The 21827-nt window shown below is 39.7% G+C and overlaps 1 protein-coding gene across 1 annotated transcript in view; it reads right to left on the bottom strand.

The window, feature by feature from the left end:
* Positions 1-21827, bottom strand: part of LOC129743377 (insulin-like receptor) — a 96851-nt gene that overhangs the window by 13954 nt on the left and 61070 nt on the right. Inside the window, exons 3-10 of the mRNA XM_055735372.1 lie at positions 9939-10077; positions 9231-9861; positions 8566-9169; positions 8385-8502; positions 8097-8313; positions 6480-7858; positions 6054-6422; positions 5768-5981 (exon numbers count right to left, since the gene is read on the bottom strand). Of these exons, the coding sequence (XP_055591347.1) occupies positions 5768-5981; positions 6054-6422; positions 6480-7858; positions 8097-8313; positions 8385-8502; positions 8566-9169; positions 9231-9861; positions 9939-10077 (3671 nt within the window). The remainder of the gene's footprint in view (positions 1-5767; positions 5982-6053; positions 6423-6479; positions 7859-8096; positions 8314-8384; positions 8503-8565; positions 9170-9230; positions 9862-9938; positions 10078-21827) is intronic.

Here is a 21827-nt window from a genome sequence, read left to right on the forward strand (position 1 = left end):
AAACGAAAATCCATAAAGTGAACCTTCAAAACACACTTCATGTCCTTCCAATCCAACGAAAATCCATAAAGTAAACCTTCAGAACACTCTTCATGGTGGTCCTTAAAGTGAACCTTTAGAACATTTTTAATGTTGGTCCTCCCGATCCAACGAAATGCCATAAAGTGAACCTTCAGAACATTTTTCATGTTTGTTCTCCCGATCCAACGAAAATTCATAAAGTGAACCTTCAGAACACTCTTCAAGTTGGTTCTCCCAATCCAACGAAAATTCCATGAAGTAAACCTTCAGAACACTCTTCATGTTGGTCCTCCCGATCCAAAGATTGACGAACCGCGTGGCAAATGTAAACAATAACAGAGAGTCGCAAGTGAGAGAGAGAACGTCAATGGCTATTGCTCTAGAATCGACGAAGAATGAATTGACATTGTTCACTGGAATTGGTGCCAGTTGAACAGGTTGGAAATCATTGGTGAAGTGTTGCCAATATGACGGATGGATAATCCAAGCATATATCAATCACTACTGTAACCTGATCTCTAAACATGACTTCACAAGAATAAATGTGATTGTATTATGAAATGTCGATACAAATAGTACCCTGTTTTATTCGATATCACAACACAAAACCAGAAAAAGTTTAAGCCACAAGCGTTGCATGAAAAAAACAAGATTGGATTGGGAGTAGAATTAAAATTGTTAGCGGGATCGCCAATGTGTAGCTATGAGTATGTTGCGGAAAGGCGAAATTTAGTTTGAAAACAGCACTCTTCACTTTCCCAGATTGACATCCGCAGCGCTCAACACGCTCAACAACGACCCACGAAAAGAGCAGTCTTGTCGGCAGAGAATACGGAGGCAAATAAGAAATGATCCGAAGCTGGGGAATGTTAAAAAAACAGAGTCAAACACGGAGTATAATAATATTTGCCTATCTACTTCAAGTAGGTTTGCTTTAAGCCTCAAGCCAAATATCCTAAGAGATTGTTAAGTATCTGAAATACGGGGCAGAATTACAGAGTTTTTGACTGGATTTCACAAGTGGAAAACCCCCAAGGTGGGACCAAAAAGCCACATTAAGTCATTACGTGGGATCAATCCTTTCAATAGCCGAAAATACCCTTAAGGTGATATATAAGATATAACTGTAGGGTCGCCCCTCGATGTTTTGTAATTGTCTACATCAATGATGTAAATATAAGTTTATGTACAATCAAAGACGGCATTGGAAAACGGAAGAGAAGTGATCTGACAGTTTAGAAGTAAAAGCGTGAAAAGTATATTTACTTCTAAGAAGCTGAGTAATTTGTTAAACGAATAAGAGTTTCCGAATCGGGAAACGTTTTAACTGGACCCCGATGGAAGCGGTGTCGAATTTGGGTGATGGTTTTCCAGTAGTGCAAGTGGGATGCAGCTAAAATTTCACCCAACTTTTGACAGATCGTACGGGATTTTCTTAAGGAGAGATAGAATAAGTTTTCGCTTCTATCGCCTACATATAATCAACGGAAGATCTTAAAGCCAAATCTGATCGAAGATCAACGACTCGGAGTCGTGGGAAGTCTTCAAGCCAGGAAGTCAATGGAAGGTTGTATCAATCGTAACGGCGTCTATTTGGAGCCATCGTAGGGAAGAATGCCACAAAGTTTTAAATCCCTGGCAAAACAAAATTGGAGCCATCGGGAGGTCTTCTAGAAGGAAGAGCCAGGAGAGGTCAGGTGTATGTCCGAGTCTTTATGATGAGGGATTGAATCTCGAGTCGCAAGAGGAGAAATCAGACCTCCAGTCGACTAGAGGAGGGGTATGCGTGCTCAACTCGAATTGCTACGAGGAAAGGTCATATCTCGAGTCGTTAGAGAAGAGATAAAGGCTTAGTCGTGCAGAGGAGAGGTATGTTTACGTTAAACTCGAGTCATAGCTGTTGAGATTCGTCTCATCGAAGCAATCGATGAGATTAACAACACACGCGTGATATTTGTTTATAATAAATAAACAATTTGTAATCGTTACCATGGATATGGTAACGAAGCGAATTAGATAGAAATAAAGTATTACAAGTTCAACAACCGTACAAGCAGAACAAGTCTCTTCTTTCCACAGCTCAAAGTGCTTCCCAAAACAGGTTATGGGTCCAGCACTAGTGGAAAGGAAGAGTAACGGAATCTAGAGTGGACAGTGATTAAGTCAGGAAGCCGATGGAAGGAGAATGAGCCGGAACCAAGGAAAGTTAACGAACCGGGAACCATGGAAGGTTGTAGGACCAGGAGCCATCTGGAAGGTCGTCAGACCGGGAAGCCAGGTGGAGGTTGATAAGCCAGGAAAAGCGGTGGTCGTCGAAAAGATGCCCTGAAAAGCCGTTGGGTTGGATCCATGAAAAGCGGACAAGAATCCATTGGAAGGTCGGCGAGCCGGAACCCAGCGGAAGATCATCGAGCCATTGGTGAGGAGTCGGGCCAAAATAAGAGCGTCGAGCCGGAGCCAAAGAAGGTCGTCAGACCGGAGCCGCTGGGAGGTCGTGTGACTGGTGCCATGGAAGGTCGTAGAATCGATGCCATTGAAGGTTGGCGGCCGGCATGGAACGTCGTCAACTCAGGAACCAGGTGGTGGTCGTCGGGCCAGGAGCCACTGGAGGACTTACGAGCAAGGTATCACGGAAAGTCGTCAAGCCGGTGCCATGGAAGGTCGTCAGACTTCTAGTCAAGTGAAGGTCGTCGAGCTGGACCATTAGAAGCTTCAGGCTTAAGGAAAGTCATCGAGGCGGAAGGGAAGCTTCGAGCTGCAGGACGATCGCCGAGACCAGAGCCATGGAAGGGCATCGGGCCAGAGCCATTGGGAGGACGTTGGACTGGAAAGTCATCGAGTTGCAACTGGGGCCAGAGTGTGTTCCTGTGCGTGCGTTGAAGAGCAGTAGCCGCCGGTGGCAGTTAGAAGGCTACGGAATGCGTGTGTTGAGGAGGAGTGTAGAGATTCGTCTTATCGAAGCAGCATACCATATACCATGAGTCGTCCCTTTGCAACCGTGGACCCGATGGGTGCCTTGAAATGCAATCCGTAAACGAGGATTTACCACCTGGATAACTAACTAAAAAAAGAAGCAGGTTGTCGGACCAAAGAAACGTGGAGGTCGTCAGACCAAAAATCTGGATTGTCATCAAGCCATTGCAAGGTCATCGAACCATAGTCTGGTTGAGGCCACAAACCGGAAAGCCATTGGAAGTTCATCGAGCCTTGGCCATGAAAAGGTCGACAGATTGTAGAAATTGACGGCCAATGATGGTCGTCGTATTGGAGAAAGTCCACAGCTACATATGAGTCATCCGGAGGTCGTCGAGCCGAATCCATCGAAAAATCATCAAATCAGGTCATTGGGAGGTTGTCGAGTATGGAACCCACTAGGACTCCTAGTCTAGGCTGTCGTGGAGCTGGATCCTCTAATAGGACGTCGTTTCGCGAGCCAGTTCAGGATTGTTGAGCCCATTGAAGGCTTGAAGGTCGTAGGAATAAAGCTACCGAAAAGTGCTCGAGTCCGAGTCATTGGAAGATAACCAAACCGGAGCCACTCAAAGGCCAGCGGTCGTCGGACCAGAAGCCATTTCAAGATCGTTAGGCTTGGCCATTGAAAGTCAGCGATCAGGAACGTCGAGTCATACGAAGGGCGTTGTCGAGCCGGGAATACTTTAGCGGGTCTTCGGACCGGAGTCATTGCAGGTCTTCGGAACAGTTAGGGTTTTTTTTTTGTTTTCCAAAATTTAACAGCACATTGTGATTAATTCCTGGATCTACCAGTTAGGTTGAGGTTGTTGAATCGGGAGCCATTGAGAGATCGTTAGATCTGAGCCATGAAAAGACGCCGAACTGGAACTATCGAAGATCGTCTAAAAGGGATCATCAAGGCGAAGTAAAATGGTTTGCCGGTCTTCGGAATATCATGCATGGTGTTGCACTGGCGTGGCAACTTCGAACTTGAATGGAACCTAAACTTGAAACTATAGATCGTCGGCCCTAATTAGACCTGGCTTTTGTGGGGTAGTATGTAACGGTAGACAATATGGTAATATCCGCAGATCTCCGAAACATAATTTGTTCATGTAGCATGTTAGACTTACTGGGAATTGATCCCTGGATGAGTAAATTGGAAAACGCCGATGAAATGGAAAATCCACCCGGAGGAACACAGAATAGCTTATCGTTGTCAGAATAACGATAAGCTATCCTGTGGCCCACTGGGTGGATTTTTCGAATTTACCGGCGTTTTCCAGTTGGTCATGAGTTGCCAATGCATAGCAATGGTGACTTTCATAACTGGTGGTGAAAATGGAGGTTATCATAAGGGTCTTCGATCATTCATATTTTCTATCATTTTAGTACGAGCGAGTAGTTTTGCTCTGTGGTGTACCCGGAAGTCGACCCTGGACCGATTGGACCGAACTGTGTTATCGAGCGGTGCGCAAGTGGAAGGACGATTCTATCGGTAAGTTGACCATTTTAGTAACCCAAGGTGTTACAAACTTAAAGCATTGTGTTTGCATATTTTATGCAGCGGAGTTCTACTGAACGGCAAAAAGAGAATTTGTGAAAAATCATCTATATCAATTCTATTGTTACTGTATATGAGATATACAAAGGGTAGGTCTATTGCTAGATCTTTCAGGGTGTTCCAATCCAAACTGTAAGATGAGATCAACAACCTTCGAAAGCTGCTATCTAACAACGGAATTGTAGAACTATTCGGATGACCTTTTACGTTGATGTTGAAGAAGACATCGAAGCTTCCAACGAACATATATTTGGGGTGTTTCCAATCGGACCTTTTAAACCTATTTTTTTTTGGGTAGAACCAATGTGGCCAATGTGCTTCGTGATCGTACCTAGATTATTCGTACCAATTTAAGATACTACGATTAGTTGCATCATGCAGTGTTACAGAGGAAATCTAGAAGAGAAGGAATTCAATTTAACCGAACTTCTTTCGATAATAGACATATTACACCACGAAAAGCTCTGATACAAAATACAAAAACTTATTACAGACATCACAGAATAAACTATGTATAGAACAAAAAAACTAAACCATGTATATGTAGATCAACTAGATGGTTGGAGGTTTCCGTGTATGTTTGTTTGTGTATGTGTGTGGTTTTGTGTGTATGTGTGAATCACAACCGAAAAAATATATATCTTCTATTTCGAGCATTCCCAATGTGAGGAGACCAATCATCATCGAGAGCATCGCTCCGGAAATGGAAAGAACCGAGAATGCTGTAGTTTCGTTTTGATTTCTTCGGGTTCGCCCTTTTCCCGGAACGAGTCTGATCCAATCACTAGGTATGGTTACTTGTTGTTTAATGCCAAAAGAGGTAACAGCCAAATGGATTGTTTCGTCAAGCCGGATAATGTTCAAACATTGCCAAAACGTTGAAAGAAGATCTTTCTCTGTGATGTATGATAAAGATGGTGATGGAGAGATGACAGATTTTTATCTTTTTGTTAGTATGCTGATGAGTGTTGATGTGGGTTAGTTTTGAGGGAAAAAACGAACGATTCCAGTTGTTTCCAGAAATAGATGCAACATCAACAGATATCATGATTCATGACGACGAACTGGTAAGGTGAGATAAATGCGAGCAAATTTTGACTAGCGGATGATTTAGAATTTTGAATTTTGAACAGTTGTTGAATTTGGAATAGAGCATACTTTTTTTGTTTCATTTCGAAAAATAGAAAAATATATATTTTTTGACATTTACCTAGGGTGTGCTGTTCTCACCTTAGTGGCGAGTGCGGCGAGCGGATCGTGGCCATCGGACCGTTGTTCGGCACCAGATGGCTATTGGTCATCTCCATCGAGAACTCATCGTCTGTCCCGACATCGCCGACGCGCATCTCCTCATCGTCCTTGTCGACGTCCTCCTCATCTTCGTCGTCGTCGTCGTGGCCGCTCCCGCTTGGATGCAACGGTGTGGTAACGTCGTCCATGATTACTGTGTATAGGCGTACGGGCGGAAGTTAATTGGCTGTTACATTGGAGGTCAGTTTGACATAACTAAACTCACTTTGATGATGCTGCGGTGCCATATCGAGGGCTTCCTGCGAGCAGAAATAGGCCACCTCGAGGAAGCGATCGTTGGCGTCCGGCAGTAGCATGTTGATGATGTCTAGGAAGGTGGGCCGTGCGGTAGGTCGGTGCTGCCAGCAGCGCCTCATCATATCGTACAGCTTGTCCGGACAGTTCTCCGGTCGTTCCATGACACCGCCATCGATGACGTACCGCAGCACCTGGTCGTTGGTGAGACCCTGGTAGGGCTGCGACGCCAGGGTGGCCATCTCCCAGAGCACCACCCCGTAGCTGAACACATCGCTGCTGCTGCTGAACACACCGTCCTTCAAGCTCTCCGGTGCCATCCATCGAACCGGGAGGAAACCTAAAAGAAATAGACCATCAAAATGGTAAGCTTTGGAAAATCTTCAAGGAACTTTACCTTTGGTTCCCTTTCGGTAGTAATCGGTTTCGTAGATATCTCTGGTCATGCCGAAATCGCCAATCTTAACCGTCATATCCTCGGCCACCATACAGTTTCGGGCGGCCAAATCTCGATGAACGAATTTCTTTGCCGACAGATACGCCATGCCGTCGGCAATCTCGATTGCCATCTGGTAGATCTGCCGCAACGTAGGTGGTTGCGGTGAGGGATCATTACCGTTTTCGTAGTCCGGCCGGTGCCGCCGAAGGTAGCTCTTGAGATCTCCATTGGTCATGAGCTCCATAACTACCATAGTAGGTTCGCCCTGGGATACCACACCCAGCAGACGGACCACGTGATGTGTGTTGAACTGCTTCATGACGGATGCCTCGGTCAGGAAAGCATCCCGCTCCTTGATCGTGGCATTCTCGTTTACCGTTTTGATGGCGCACGGAATGGTTCGTTTCGTATTGATCTCGGTTAGTATACCTTTGTAAACCATACCGAACGATCCTTGACCCAGCTCCTCCAGTTTAATGATGTGTTCCCGTTCGATTTCCCATTCATCGATGCGATAAACCACCCCAGCGTAGTCCGGATTGACGTCCGGATTAATAATGATGCCTTTGTTCTGATATTTGTACCAGTAGCCGATGATAACAAGCACGATGAACAGAAGAGCAAATACGGCAAATACAAGCCCAATATACAGCCCGGTATAGTCTTCCACTGTTATGGACACGAAACGAGGCGCGGACCAGGGACCATCGCCGGCAACCGTTGTAGCCATTATCGTAACGCTGTAATTACCCGGTTCTAAATTCGAAAGTTGCATGAAGCCCAGTTGATTGAATCGTAGATCTGTGATGCATCGCGTAGTTGGCAGAACGTTCTCTTGATCACGCCGCTGGTATCGGACCGAATAGGTCACAATCTGTCCGTTCGAAATCAACGGTCTCCTCCATTCTACCCTTATTCCCCTATTGGTGTGATTTGACGATTCTTTCACATGGATCGAATCCGGTGGAATCACATCGGCGCCCTCTTTTTTCGGGGTCATATGATTGAGGATGAAATCGTTGGAACAGTTCGGCTCAAAGTCAACCACTTTCACCGAGGCGCTCGGAATTTCGGCCGGCTGCCGACAAGCACGGATTTTGAAAATGTACAGCGAGTAGTGCTTGAAGTAGCTCAGCGGAAACGTAATGTTCGTGTGGTACGTTGTGTTGTAGAGATTCAGATAGAACTGGCTCCCGGGATCCATCTTCGGGCGACGATCCTGCGACGGGTCCGATCCCGGTGCGCCGGGTACCAAGTTCGGGAAAATATTCCCATTTCCATTTACCGGTGGCATTTCACGCTTCTTCCTGGTGCTTCCCTTATCCCAGGATGGATTTCTGAAAGAGAGAAAAAAGTAAGTTGATCTCCCTACAAATCTTAAATCTAACAAATAATAAGAAATTCGGAATCAGAAATCTTATTCCGTGTTCTTAAATTTACTTAAATTTGAAAAACAGAAAATGACCCATATTCCGAATCTCAACAGAATTTAACAGATTTTTGCTGACATCGAGTAAGAGTTTTGATCTTCTGTTTTTGACCCTATAAATATGTTCAATACTCAGCAAGACTCACTTGATGTAGACGTAGTTATGCAACTGATCCTCAAAGTTGATCTGATGCTCGGCCTCGTTGACGTCGAACGACTCCCCGCGGGCCTTCTCCGGACAGAACTGGCTGCATTGTTCCGCATCGCACTGATCCGAAGACGAGGACGATGACGGTAGCTTCGGAGCGATCGGCGTTGTCGGTTGCGAGGGGCCGAGCGGATCCGAGCGGCCTCGATCGATTTCTAGATGAAAAATAGCAATGGGTTTAGTTTTTAGTATGAAGTTTTTACGAATAGCTTATAGTGGAGCTCACCTTGTTCGCAAAAATTCCTCTGCTTCAGCAGATCCTTATCGTCTTCGTTGATTTCGGCGTAAATCTCGTAGTCCTTTAGGATTCCTTTAAGATCCGCAGGTTCCTTCCAGGAAATTGTCTGTTGGATCAAAATTTGTTAATACGCTGTTGAATTTATGACTTTTTTAAAAAAAAAACCTACCAAGGTACCATTGATGACCGTAGCTCGGACATCCCTGACTCCGGTTGGCATTCCGGGGGCCGTTGTGAAGTAGCTGATCTTACTTTGACCTCCACGACCGTCCAGCGTTTGCAGCGTGTACGTCTTGATGTAGTACGCATACTGGGTGAACGGTTTGAGTTGAGTCAAAATTTTCGACGTATTGTTGTCCGGATTAAAATCGCTCACATCGTCCAGTTCCCAGCCTTGGCTATTACAGGCATCCCTTCCGTCGAAGAACGTTACATTTTTGAATGGGGCTTTGATGTAGTAGATCACGTAGCCTAGCAGCTGTCGCGAATCTTCCATTTTGAACGGAGCCCACTGGACGATTGCCGTTTCCGAACTCACAGACTTCAGACTGGTTTCAATGGGGGAAACATTACAGGCAGCTCGATCGCCATTGTTCAGTCCCAGATTTTCTTTGTTTTCAATTTGGATCAACGGGTTATAATCAATCAGTACCTTGATCTTCGATGTGCATAGCACTGGATTATTGTGGAAAAACATTCTCCCATTTTCCACCGATACGTTCCTTCCAAACAACTCCTGAAGATTTTGATTCTCGTAGACGTAAACGGTGAAACTGTAAAAGTAAACAAAACTTAACGATCAATCTAACCTTAAGGAATATAACATCAACTTACTTCGAAACATTTTTATTGCCTTGAATGGTTTCGAGATTTTTTAGGAAACCAAGCGAAAGCAACGGATAGGACCGAACCACCTTGAGGTAGCCAGTAATCACCCGGATGCTGCTGAGATGTTCCAGCTCCTTGACGATCAGCTCGCCTTCCCTACTACGCAGCTGAATCTCCAGCGATCCGTCGATGATCTCGCAACCCTTCAGCGCCTGGATGCTCATCCGGCTATCGATATTTCCACCACTGCACTTTTTTGGACAAGACCCTACCCCACAGCTACTACACTGAACCCGTCCATTGACTAAAGTCTTATCGTGATCCGGGGGACAATCCATCGAACAGATCCCATTGTGCGGAATAAACGGAAACGGAGGCAACTGTTCGTTGGCATCCAGCGAGATCGGTCTCTTCAGCGCGTAACATTCATCCGCGGTGATGCACCGAAAATGGTGGGTGTACATATTGCTCGGACACGTCACCACACACTTCCGATTGCCGGCCGGATTTATGCTGTATTTCTGACACACCGAACAGGTCGAGTTGAGCGGAATCGTTCCGCCACAAGCTAGGCAACTTTCGTCGCAACACGTTCCACTGACCGGATCGCACGAATTGGGACAGCTATCCGGACAGGCTGGGAAGATGAAAACCAACAAAAGAGATTATTGAATCGATATGTTTGAATGTGTAAAAGTTGAGAATTTTTTTTACCGTTCTGGCAGTGGTCCACGCTCCAGCACAGGGGTTTGTTCTTATAGGTGGGGCACTTCTGCAGCCGGCTGGTTCCATTCGGGAGTCTGATGGCCGTTTCATTTGGGCACGTCGGGCAACCGTTCTCCTTTTGGTTGTCCTGCAACGGAAGGGAAAGAGAATTTAAAATTAGTATTTCTGTATTTTGTAAAAAAAATTGAATGATTCTGGTTTTGGAAAATTGGGTTAACGTGGTAGAAACTTTGAATCGATATATATTGGTCCTTCGAGCCGGATTCTAAGTTTTCTATTATTCGAAAATTGTACTATGTACTCAAAACTACGGCCGCGAAGTCAGAATTCACACTTATAGCCAGAGATGCCAATATGCCTGATTTTTCAGGGATTGCCTGATTTTTCGAGGCTCTGCCTGACAACCTGAAAAGCCATTGAATTTCCCTGATTTTTCAAAAAATGCCTGATTTTGCCTGATTTTTGCGAATGTGATGAAAAATGGGTAGTAAGGAACTAAATTAGGTACCATTGCTGAAGTTAAAAAGCGAAAATGTGGCTGAATGAAACCAATCGAAAGATTCCCATTAATTCATATCTTAATAACGGAATGAAAAGGAATCTTTCGGCTTTGATTCAGTAGAATTATGCAACCAAGTAGGCCCCACAGTAAAAATGTAGAGTGATGACCAAAAAAAAAAAAAGGTCATCACTTTTAGAGGAATTTCCGTTACTTATGTAGCCTGATTTTGCCTGATTTTTATTTCACCAGTTCCCTGATTTTTGAAAATATATGTTGGCAACCCTGCTTATAGCTTTCCAACTTAAATATGAGCAGTTTCTCACCCAAAACCAAATTATTGAATAGTGACAGTCAGTTGATCAAGTTTTTTTTTCTAAAAATGAAACTTTTTTGGAAGACATGCATTGTCCGTTGTTCCATTCTTAAGTTTGACCTAAACAAAAGATAAAACATAAGGTCGTTTTGGTCCTTCGAGCCGGATTCTTGGTACCTTTTTAGTTCGATTGAATGCTCTGTTCAATCTTCAACACTTTCTCTCACCCTTTTACTTGGAATAATCTATATTGTTAATTCTTGACAATAAATCAAATCACTGAAACCATTTGCGTCAAGTTTAAGACTGAATCAAAGTGAGAATAGAATTAAAAATTTGTGAGGATTTAGGTTCCTCCAATTTATTCCATATGTTTAAAAATAATAAAAAGTTATGAACTAAAGTAATTATAAATTATATTATTTTTTTTTAAGAAATCATTTCAATATTTGAACTTGTTTGAATTCTCATAAACAAATCTAACATGGATTTAAAATAACTAAAATATCAATATGAGTTAGTCACGAGAAGTTGTGCAAAATTGTTCATATTTTTCAAACCAAAAAAAAAAAAACTCCCGAGTATATCTTATCGTTAAAGTGCTTTGAACCATCTACCAAATTGAAATCAGACCCTTTCAAAGTTGTAGCGTCCTCAGTTTTCTACCACAGTTACGATTTGACGTTGGAGTTTTTTTTTTATTGATGGATCGAATTTTTCATGGTCAGCATATTGAATTCAGTGCTCTAATAAAAAACAAAAACATAAAAAAGAAAGACGTCACAGAAGGTTGAGTCCGATGCAACTGGTTGAATGACAATCGCTGGTTAAAAATTTGTCCATATTTTACCGTTATTTTTTTTAAGACAAAGATTTGTATCAACAAAAACCCAAAGGGCAAACAAGATCGAGTTCTTCTGACGTGTGAGAAACATCTAATCTAAAGAATGATTCATTCCAAGGAAAATGTCACAATTGGTAATCAAAACGACTTGTAAGTCGTTATTCTGAGAAAATCGATAAATCCACAATTCATTGAAAATCTCAACCGATAGATTTCGAAAACGAACCCCCCAAAACAGGTGCCAGGAAATTTACAGTTGCAACAATACCAGTTGTTTGTTTGTGACGCTGACTGACAAATTTTGTACACATTACCCCTTCTGTTGTTGATTCATTTGCGGGGTTTCGTAATTTTAACAGCGATACAGTTTTTTTTTAACATTGGAATGTACCCACTGGAAGGTATGCCGATTTGTTTGTCAATCTTTTCACTTTTTTTGTTATTTCTGAAGAACCACGCACGTTCTGCTTACTTAAGCTTATCTGTTTTCGGAAATGCTATTTTGACTAAACTTTTCGGTGTCATCGTTATACATATTTTATGGCGATCAAAAGATAACGATGTATCTATGTTTAAATTCAGTAATTCCATTTGGCATGCCGATCGGGTTAGTTGCTTACGAAACAATTTTTTTGTCCGGTTGAAAATGGTTGTTTTGACTTTCTTTTAAGCTTTAAGTTGGAGGGACCAATAGAATGTTGACCCCTAACATAACCTTTTTTAGCGCCAAAAAGACAAGAACCCGCAGCATTTTAAGGAAATAAGAGATAACAATTATTGCGTAAAATCTATGGCGTTTCGTTATACCACTGATCACACTGACATGACACTTCGAACAAAAACTTCAACCATCTAATTTTTTTTTGTCAGATTTTGCAGGTACGCAATACCGACGGCAGGGGGCGAACCTGAAAAATTTGACAAAAAATGCCCTGAAGGAAAAATGTACCTGTTTAGCCTGATTTTATCGTAGAAATTGCCTGTTTTTTTTTTAAAGTTGGGTGGCATTTCCTAACTGGGATAGCATTTCTTTAAATCGATCGATGCGCACTCTGGAATCGACATTGCGTATTGTTGGAAAAATTATCCAGAAAACAAAATCGAGTGTCCAGTCAGTATGGTCAGTGGTTATACATACAGCATCCTTCGAAAAAAAAACAATAGGTGTGCTAAAAAAAGTTACTAATAATTATTTTAAATATTATTCTGCCTCTAAAATACAGTATCCTGTTTACGGCCTTCTAGATATGCCTCTGGCGAAGTATAAGCAACGACAGCAATCGCTAACATAACTGAGCTCTAATGTATCTAGAGCTCGATAATTGCAGATAAAAATAAATCTCGAGATGAACCCTGTAAATGGGCTGTCCGGGATTCCACTTTGACAGATCCTGACAGGAGGAAAACTACTTTGTCCTAAAAAACTTTTTTTTTATACATACATACTCCAAAAAATCAATAAAAAAGTTAATCGATGGAGCCTTGAGTGTAAAATTGAACGCATTTTCGCTTGATGCTCTCTATCAAAGTTTTTACAGTGTCATCCGGTACCAGTTTCTCAGTTTCTTTTTCCATTTTCTTAACATGTCCTTCTCGTCTTTGACTCGTCTTCTTACTCTTCCGAAATTTCCGCTGCATGATTGCCCAGTACTGCTCCACCGGGCGCAGCTCCAGGCAGTTTGACGGGTCCATGTCCTTTGGAACAAAATGGACAAAATTGGCGTAATACCACTCCAGGACACTTTTAGAATAGCGGCATGATGCCAAATCTGGCCAAAATAGCAGAGCTTTGTCGTGCTGCTGCAAGAACGGCAAAAGGAGCTTATCGAGGCATTCAGATTAGTAGATCTCGCCATTTACTTACCCTTTGTCACGAAAGGCTCGCTCCTCAGTCCACAAGAGCAGATGGCCTGCCAAACGAGATATTTGGTGGTGAACTTTGACATTTTCTTCTTCTTAAATTTGTCGTCCACATAGAACTTGCTCTTGCCGGTGAAAAACTCCAACTCCGGAATTTGCTTAAAATCGGCTTTTATAAAAGAAACACTAATTATCGCAACATTGAAATTCTTACTAAATTTCAAACAAGTCCGTTTTTGTTCTCAAAACTTGCCATGAATACTATCAATGAGCTAATATGAAGTAGGTTAAAAGAACTTACGCTACAATGCGTGACCGATGCTTACATATCTCAACCCGATTTTTTTTTCAATCTCCACTGAACAGAATTATCTTAAATGTTCCGATGCACCTGCACGATGCATATTTCTCTGTTTATCACCAACTAAGCACTTGAATGTACGCAATATTAGCGTCCACTATTCCGAAAAATTCAAACTATGTAAAAACTTAAAAAGCAATTTTAACTACATTGTCTTCGATCTTTTCTCTATTTGGAAGAAATGCAAATCATTGGTCATTGATTTTTCTAGAAACTGTCGCTGTTCTCTCAACATGCCGTAATGGCACTCCCCTAACGCATTTCGAACTTCTCACTCGATGTTCTTTTTTTCCAAAAACAGTTTGTTCAAGCTATTCTATCTTGCAAACTCACTTTATTGCACTCTCTTATCTCAAACTTTCCCTCAACAAGCTTATGAATAGTTAAAGAAGCTGCCTTCTCAGAACGTTTCAAATTCCAAGTTGTCCTTTTGACTCACTTGAATTATGAACAATTCTTTCAAATTATCCTCTAGCAACGCTTCATAGATGGTTCTTATCTCAAGCTGTTCTTTCAATCCGCTTGATTTCCAATTTGATAAGTAACTTAGGCTATCCTCTCAACGCGCTTTTAAAATTTTAGCTGTTCTTTCAATTAGCTTGGAATTTTTATCAGTAACTAAGGCTGTCCTCTTAATTCACCTTTCGATTTCAAGCTGTCCTCTCGACTCGTTTTTTTTCTCATTAATTACTCAGGCTGTCCTCTCAACTCGCCTTTCGATTTCAAGCTGTCCTCTCAACTCGTTTGTTTTTTCATCAATTACTCAGGCTGTCCTCTCAACTTGCCTTTCGATTTCAAGCGGTCTTCTCGACACGCTTGATTTTTCATTAATAACTCAGGCTGTCCTCTCAACTTGCCTTGCGATTTCTAGCTGCCATCTCAACTCGCTTGTTTTTTCATTATTCAGGCTGTCCTCTCGACTCGCATTTAAATTTCAAGCGGTCCTCTCAACTCGCTTGTTTTTTCACCAATTACTCAGGCTATCCTCTTAACTCGCCTTTCGATTTCAAGCTGTCCTCTCAACTCGTTTGGTTTTTCCTCAATTACTCTGGCTGTCCTCTCAAATCGCCTTTCGATTTCAAGCGGTCGTCTCGACTCGCTCGTTTTCTCATCAAGTACTCAGTGGTCCTCTCGACTCGCTCGTTTTCTCATCAATAACTCAGGCTGACCTCTACAACCGCCTTTCGATTTCAAGCTGTCCTCTCAACTCGCTTATTTTTTATTCAATTACTCAGGCTGTCCTCTCAACTTGCCATTCGATTTCTAGCTGTCATCTCAACTCGCTCGTTTTTTTCATTATTCAGGCTGTCCTCTCAACTCGCATTTAAATTTCAAGCGGTCCTCCCAAATCGTTTGTTTCTTCATCAATTACTGAGGCTGTCCTCTTAACTTGCCTTTCGATTTCAAGCGGTTCTCTCGATTCGCTTGATTTATCATCAATAACTCAGGCTGTCCTTTCAACTCGTTTTTCGTATTTCAAGTAGTCTTCTCAACTCGCTTGAAATTGTGAACATGATCAAGCTGTCCATACGACTCGCTCGATATTTCATTTTTTTCTTCTTATTTGGCAATACAGACCCTGTTCGATTTTGGCAACATTCGATTTTGGCAACATCCGAGCAAAAACCGTTCATTTTTGGCAACATCCAAAAAATAGGGTTTTTTTTTGTCACTTTTTTATTTTTGATTTTCATTTCAAATTAATCAAAATAAATGTAAAACGTTATATAAGCATGAAATTTTTTAATTTGGCTTCATTATAATAATTTTAAACAGTAAAAACATGTTTTTTCCATGTTTTATTGCCTAAAACTAATATAATTGAGCCAAATTGAAAAATTTTATGCTAATATAAGGTTTAACATCAATTATGCCTAATCAGAAATAAAATAAAAAATAAAAAAGTGACAAAAAAAACCGTTCGATTTTGGCAACATTCGATTTTGGCAACATAAAATTTACGGGCCTGTTGCCAAAAACGAACGGGGTCTTTATTTCATAAGACGACAATATTTCAAAATCATTTCAGAAAACAAATCTTGTTATTTATCTCATATGACACTAAATTTTTATTTTTTTTTTCACTTCAGTCCAAATAACTTCCAAAAATCATCACACTACAATACTTTTTCTGCTTCAACTACTTTTCGCTCAGTGAGTATTTAAATTACTCATTTTACCACATTTTTTGAGTAATGGGTAATTAATAAAGTGTGTGATTTTTAAGCAACTTTGATGATAATTTACCCAACGTGAACCGTTTGTTTTCCTTTCTTGATTCAATTTTTCTTAATAATTTCTTGTTTTATTAAGCTCGCGACAAATTATCTGTCACGGTCGCCAAATGTGCAGACCTGTCCGGAGCTCCGAAGCTCGGAACAACACCGGTGAACCGCCAGATCACGAACTACCAGGGGAACACGTACACTAATTGACTCGCTCACTTGTTCACCGACTGATCAAGGTCTTTCGATACTCTAGGTTCTCCGACTTTCACAGTAAGTAGGCGAGGAGTGAGCGGGGCTCTCAATGAGTTTGTTTATTTTTTGCTCAGCTTTTCGGTGGTTTGTTGGTAAACAAACTTCATGAGTTCCGTATAGTTGCATAGCCATGTAGGCTGAAAAAATGGCTGAATCGGGAATTCGATATTCGGTAACACCTCCTGAATATATACACACCTTGCGACTGATTGACCTACTTCCTGCACGGTTATGACCAATGACGCGATGTCGGTTTTAACGGTTCACACAACTTTTAGAATTTTAATCTCATTTTTAGAGACAGTTCGACAGTTAGAGAGAGTTCAACTCTCAGTTCCGGTAAAAAATGAGAGTTTTTTTTTTCTATTTAAAGGCCTAATTGTAAATCAGAGTAGTTTTGAATTTCGAAACTTATGATCTTCTTCCAAGATTCTTTTTATATCTGTCGAATTTTGACTAGGAAAATAAACTACAATTTTGAATTCCGAATTTTGGTTTGAATCGCTGACCTTGGAACCAAACATTACCTTTGATTTACTCATGCATTTTTCCCGGTAAATTCAAAAACAAAAAACCTGAAGAGCTAAACAGTTTTAATATGCGAAGGTTTGCAGTTTCGATACCATTTGTCTAGGCTCCATCCCGATAGTTTAAATTTTTTGATTCATTCAAGACACTATCGATTGAGATTCACTAGTAGGCCTTGGCCGAGTGTGGTCGCGTTTATTTTCTCCTCGTTGTTTTTGTTTTTCGTTTGAGTTTTTTTGTGAAGAGGAAATTTATTGATTGAGACAAATAATCGAATTTTTAAAGTTTTTTTTTGTCAGAATAATATCGAAGTGCTATAGTTGATTCCAGTATAAAATAAGATATCGGTCAGTTCTCTTGAGCGTTTTGTTTTTGTTCCTGGAGTATAATCGCCGCCTTTTCGGAAGGAGTAAAATTTGAGATTTTCCAGTTTTTAAACGAAGAATAGTGAAAAGGTGTATAGTAATACAGCTAAGCATTTTCTGCGTACGTTAAAACTATGATTTTCTTACTTAATGAATAAGAATGAAATAGCTTAACTCTATTTTTGGGGATTTGTTTTGTTTTGTTTTGTTGTTTTATTTGGGATTTTAAGCCTCTCGGGTTTATTCATCCCATAGTTGGGGATTTGTGGGGGGATTGGACAGGTTATCAAGCGATCGGAAATCGGTAATACAATGGATTGTGGGTTCAAACCAGCCGGAGTATCTCGCCAAATTTGGAATCATGAGAAGGTAACTTAGCTTCCTTTACAAGGATTTTTTTTTTTTTAATTTCAAACAGATGCAAGGGAGTAAGATGATTGAGACTTCCCGTACCGTCACTGGTCGAAAGACCTACCTAGACCCACTGGTGGATCAAACACACATACATTCAAGGTACTATCTGTAAATCTTAGCGTTTTTTGAGTAGTAATTTGAGCATCAAACAGCTGCTAATGAATATTGTATTCAATCTGCCACACTGAATGGATACATAATGAGATGAATTACCCATATTTCCCAGAGATGTTTCTTTTAGTATTCATCCATTAAGTTTAGGATTCAACGAAAATTGACACCCATATGCCACCCGGTTGGCTGGTGGCGTTTCGGGAATCTCGACAGCAGATATCAGGGGGGGACCCTTCACAAAACGCCGCCACTAATGACACTTTAAAATATCGTAAATATTGGCGGCGGCGTGAAAGAAATATTGAATGGGAATTGGCTGCGTGTCACCTTCCAACCTCGTCCAAAGTTTGCTTCAAAATGTTCCCCCTTTCATTACACATGATGTTGGGTTGGGAGTTAGATTAGGCCATCCCCGTAGAAGGGGAAAGTGGAGGGATCGAGCGATCGTTCGCCTATTAACCAATTGGTGCGGGAACCGTTTTGTCGAAAATCATCGTCAATCACGATATTGTTCCCATGGTTCAAATGTGTTTTTTTTTTCTTCTCTCTGTTAGGACGTGTCGATTTTAGATTGGTTCATAGTCTCAATGAACTCCAAATGTTCAGACTCAGAACTCAGTCAGAGGATGTTTGGATTTAAAATTAAAATCTAGAATCACCAAGACAAACCCTAACGAATCTCAGCTGTTGTTTCCCGAAGCTTTACAATGTGTGTGGCCAATGAATTTGAAAGCGAAACCCTCCCCGAAAACAAAATCTTTTCCAATAAACTATTTGTCAGGCTCCACATCTCCCCCTTCCGGATTTTTCTTCGGATCCCTCCAAAATCAACGAGCTAGCTCTAGCGCTTAATTTGAATGGTTTTCAACAATTCATTATATCTAAAGCGCGGGCTTCAAGCTGTCTTCTACTAATAAATTGATTTCGGGTGTGGAGTATTTTGAATAATTTTTCTGTCAATTTATTACACCACTAGTAGACTATCATCATTGCGGAGTCACGAATCGGATCGAATCTGGGCCTGGGCACACACTCAGACTCATTTTGTCGGCGCTTCTTTTCGTTAATGTTTTCCAGTGTGTTTTTTTTTTTGGGTAGGCAATAACATATTTTACAAGACTGCTGGCTGGCGGAGGATACTCCACTTTGATCGTCCTAGGAAACTATTAGTAAGAATTAATTTCCAAATTCCGATTGAGGAATATTTATCTGTCGTTTTGCTCAAAATGTGACCATCTTTTAAAACAACACTATGCATAAAAGGGTTTTTTTTTTTTGCCAAATTAAAAAAAAGTATAAGAACGCCTAATTCTGCCTTTCGAATATTTTAGAGAAATTAGTAACAAAATTATGAAAAATTGTATTGTAAATCATTAAAACAGGAAAGGTTAGATTTGCATTCCTAACTTTTTTTCCTCTGGCTCCAGGAATTCACAAAACTTGAACCTAAGATAAATGGATCAAGAGAGAGAAAGAGCCAGCGAGGGGAATTAAATGTTGTCTAGCCAGGGAGTCCGGAACGATAGAATTATGTGTCTATCCTCATCCTAGGGACAAACCATCAGACCCCAAGTTGGCCTCCACCTGAGAGCAAAAGCCTCCATCATCATTCGCAAGGAAAGAAGAAAAAAATGGAAGAAAGATCACGCCAGGAGTGTGCAAAAAATAAAAAAATTAAATATCTATATATATTCATCAAGGTGTTTGGGCTGGATGTGTTTAGAAAGATGAATGCAGGAGGTAGAAAGCAAAAGCCAGAGAAAAAAAACTAGAAATAAAACCGAGAGGTATGCAAGACTTCCCCAAAATGAGCACGTGAGAATGGAATGTGGGAATTTAGAGCTCTCCACCAGCTAACTAGGAAAACGACGAGCTAGAGCCGTGGCCGTTTTGCTTCTTTGCGGCCAACAACGTGGTCGTTGTTGTTGTTTATTTCTTCATTTTCCGGCACTTCTTGATCGCTGGCTGGCTGGCTGGCTCTGCCGTTTTTTGCTTTATTATTATTTACATTTTCTCCCGCTGCTTGGCCGAGACACACGAGGAGCTCGTGGCGGCTATCGCTCGGACATTCCGAAATGTTTCGTTCCGTTTAGCCGGTTTTTGATCCGATCCGCAACAACTGATGCTGCGGCTGCGTTTACCTTCTTTTCCATCCACGAACGGATTCAATACGGAGGCCCCTAAACGTGTTTGTAATTGGCTCGACCGAAGTTTGAATTCCTTCATTCCTTTTTTTATTATTTTTATTATTCAATGTTTGACTATCCGGTTAAAATCTAATCAATTGTCGATATCGACTTCCCATAGATCGGCTAAATTATGTGGTCAGATGAATTTTAAATATTCCAGTAGCCGCGAAATGTACAAAAAAAATCCATCTAAACAAAACGATCTTTGAATGATCCAATGACTGATTCATATTTGCAAATTTTCGAAAAAAAATATTTTTCATTCTCTCCCATATTGTGATGCACAAGAATACACAGCTTGGCATAGAAATTAAGGCAATAAATTGATAGCAATAGTTGAGTCATAAGTAGCGGGAATAAACTAAAATATGTTATCTAGCGCGTGTGATCACGTGAGATTAATGTATTCCAGCTACTTATGACTCAGACGTTCATCGTATAGTTCTTCAAAACCTTCAATAACTGTTTTGATTCTAATTCATAGTGCTTGCCTACATTTGCAGGATTAAGTTCGTGATTTGCCGTTGAACAAAAAAATCGTGACAGCTTTCTCAATGACATAAGGTAGCTTAAAACTGTTGTTTTTGTGCCGAAGGGGTAATTTTTCGCAACTTCGATGAAAATAAGAGTTTGGAGACGTTTTGAAGGCCATGGTTCAGGAAACAGGAAACGTAATTAAAAATCTCCTCAATTTGAAAAAAGGGTGCTACATTATTTTTACATAGTTTCCCATCTCGCGACATAAATTGATGAACCAAATTCCTAAAACTCACTCAGTCCATGACAATTTTGTTAATTTCCATCTATGCATTCAAAATAATTTGTTCCATTTCTTCCTATCGATTGTTTAATTGATGTGGATTTTAAAATTTTAAATATGCTCCAAATATTTTTTCTATGATTTTAATTCGGTTTTAATCCTTTTTTTTGTTTTGTTTACATCTTTTTTTTGTTTATGTTATTTTTCGGTTTCTTTTTTGTTTTTATTTATATTTAAATTTATTTGGTATTTTATTTTTTTTTGAATTTCTGTTGTTTTTTAATTTTTTTTTCTGTTTTTATTAAATATTTTTCTTACATTTTTTTAATAAAAATATTTTGTTTTTTTCAGGTTTTTTTTTTCAATATATAAAATTTTTTTTTGACTTCATATATTTTTTCTATTTTTTTTTTTTTGTTTTTTTTTCATTTTTTTTATTGTTTTTATGTATATTTTTTCTTTTTTTTTATAATCTTTTATAATCTTTTATTTTTTCATTATTTTTCTCAAGTTGCGAATGCCATAAAGATGGTAAAACGACTATAATCGAAACAAAAAATAATTATTTTTTTCATTTTTAATTTTTTATTTTTCTCGATTTTTAATAAATTTTATATTTATTTTATTTTTTTTTAATTTCTGTTTGATTTTTAATTGTTTTTAGGTTTTTTTTATTCTTATTTTTATTTATTTGTTTTTTTTTCAACTTTTTCGTATTTTTTCATCTGTTAATTTTTCTTTTTTATTTTATTTTCGTTTTTTAATTATTTTTTGCATTTAGATTTTTTTTTAATTTTTCAATTTTTTTACATGAAATTTTTTAAATTTCCTTTTATTTTTTTTTTATTTTTTTTTTATTTTTTCTTTTATTTTTTTTAATTTTTTTAAATTTTTTTTTACTTTTTTCTTTTTTTATGATTTTCTTAATTTTTTTATTTGTTTTTTATTTTTGTCTTCATTTTTGTAATTTTTTTCTTAATTTTTTTTTATTGTTTTTACTTTTTTCCTTGGTTTTTTTAATTTTTAATCTTTTTTTATTTTTCTCCTATTCTTAATTTTTTTTATGTTTTTATTTTTTCTTTATTTTTTTATTTAAATATTTTTTTATTTTTTTCCTCTTTTTAAATTTTTTCTTTATTTTTTTTTA

The sequence above is a fragment of the Uranotaenia lowii genome, chromosome 2 (genome assembly GCF_029784155.1).
Source record: "Uranotaenia lowii strain MFRU-FL chromosome 2, ASM2978415v1, whole genome shotgun sequence".
NCBI classification, from domain to species: domain Eukaryota; kingdom Metazoa; phylum Arthropoda; class Insecta; order Diptera; family Culicidae; genus Uranotaenia; species Uranotaenia lowii.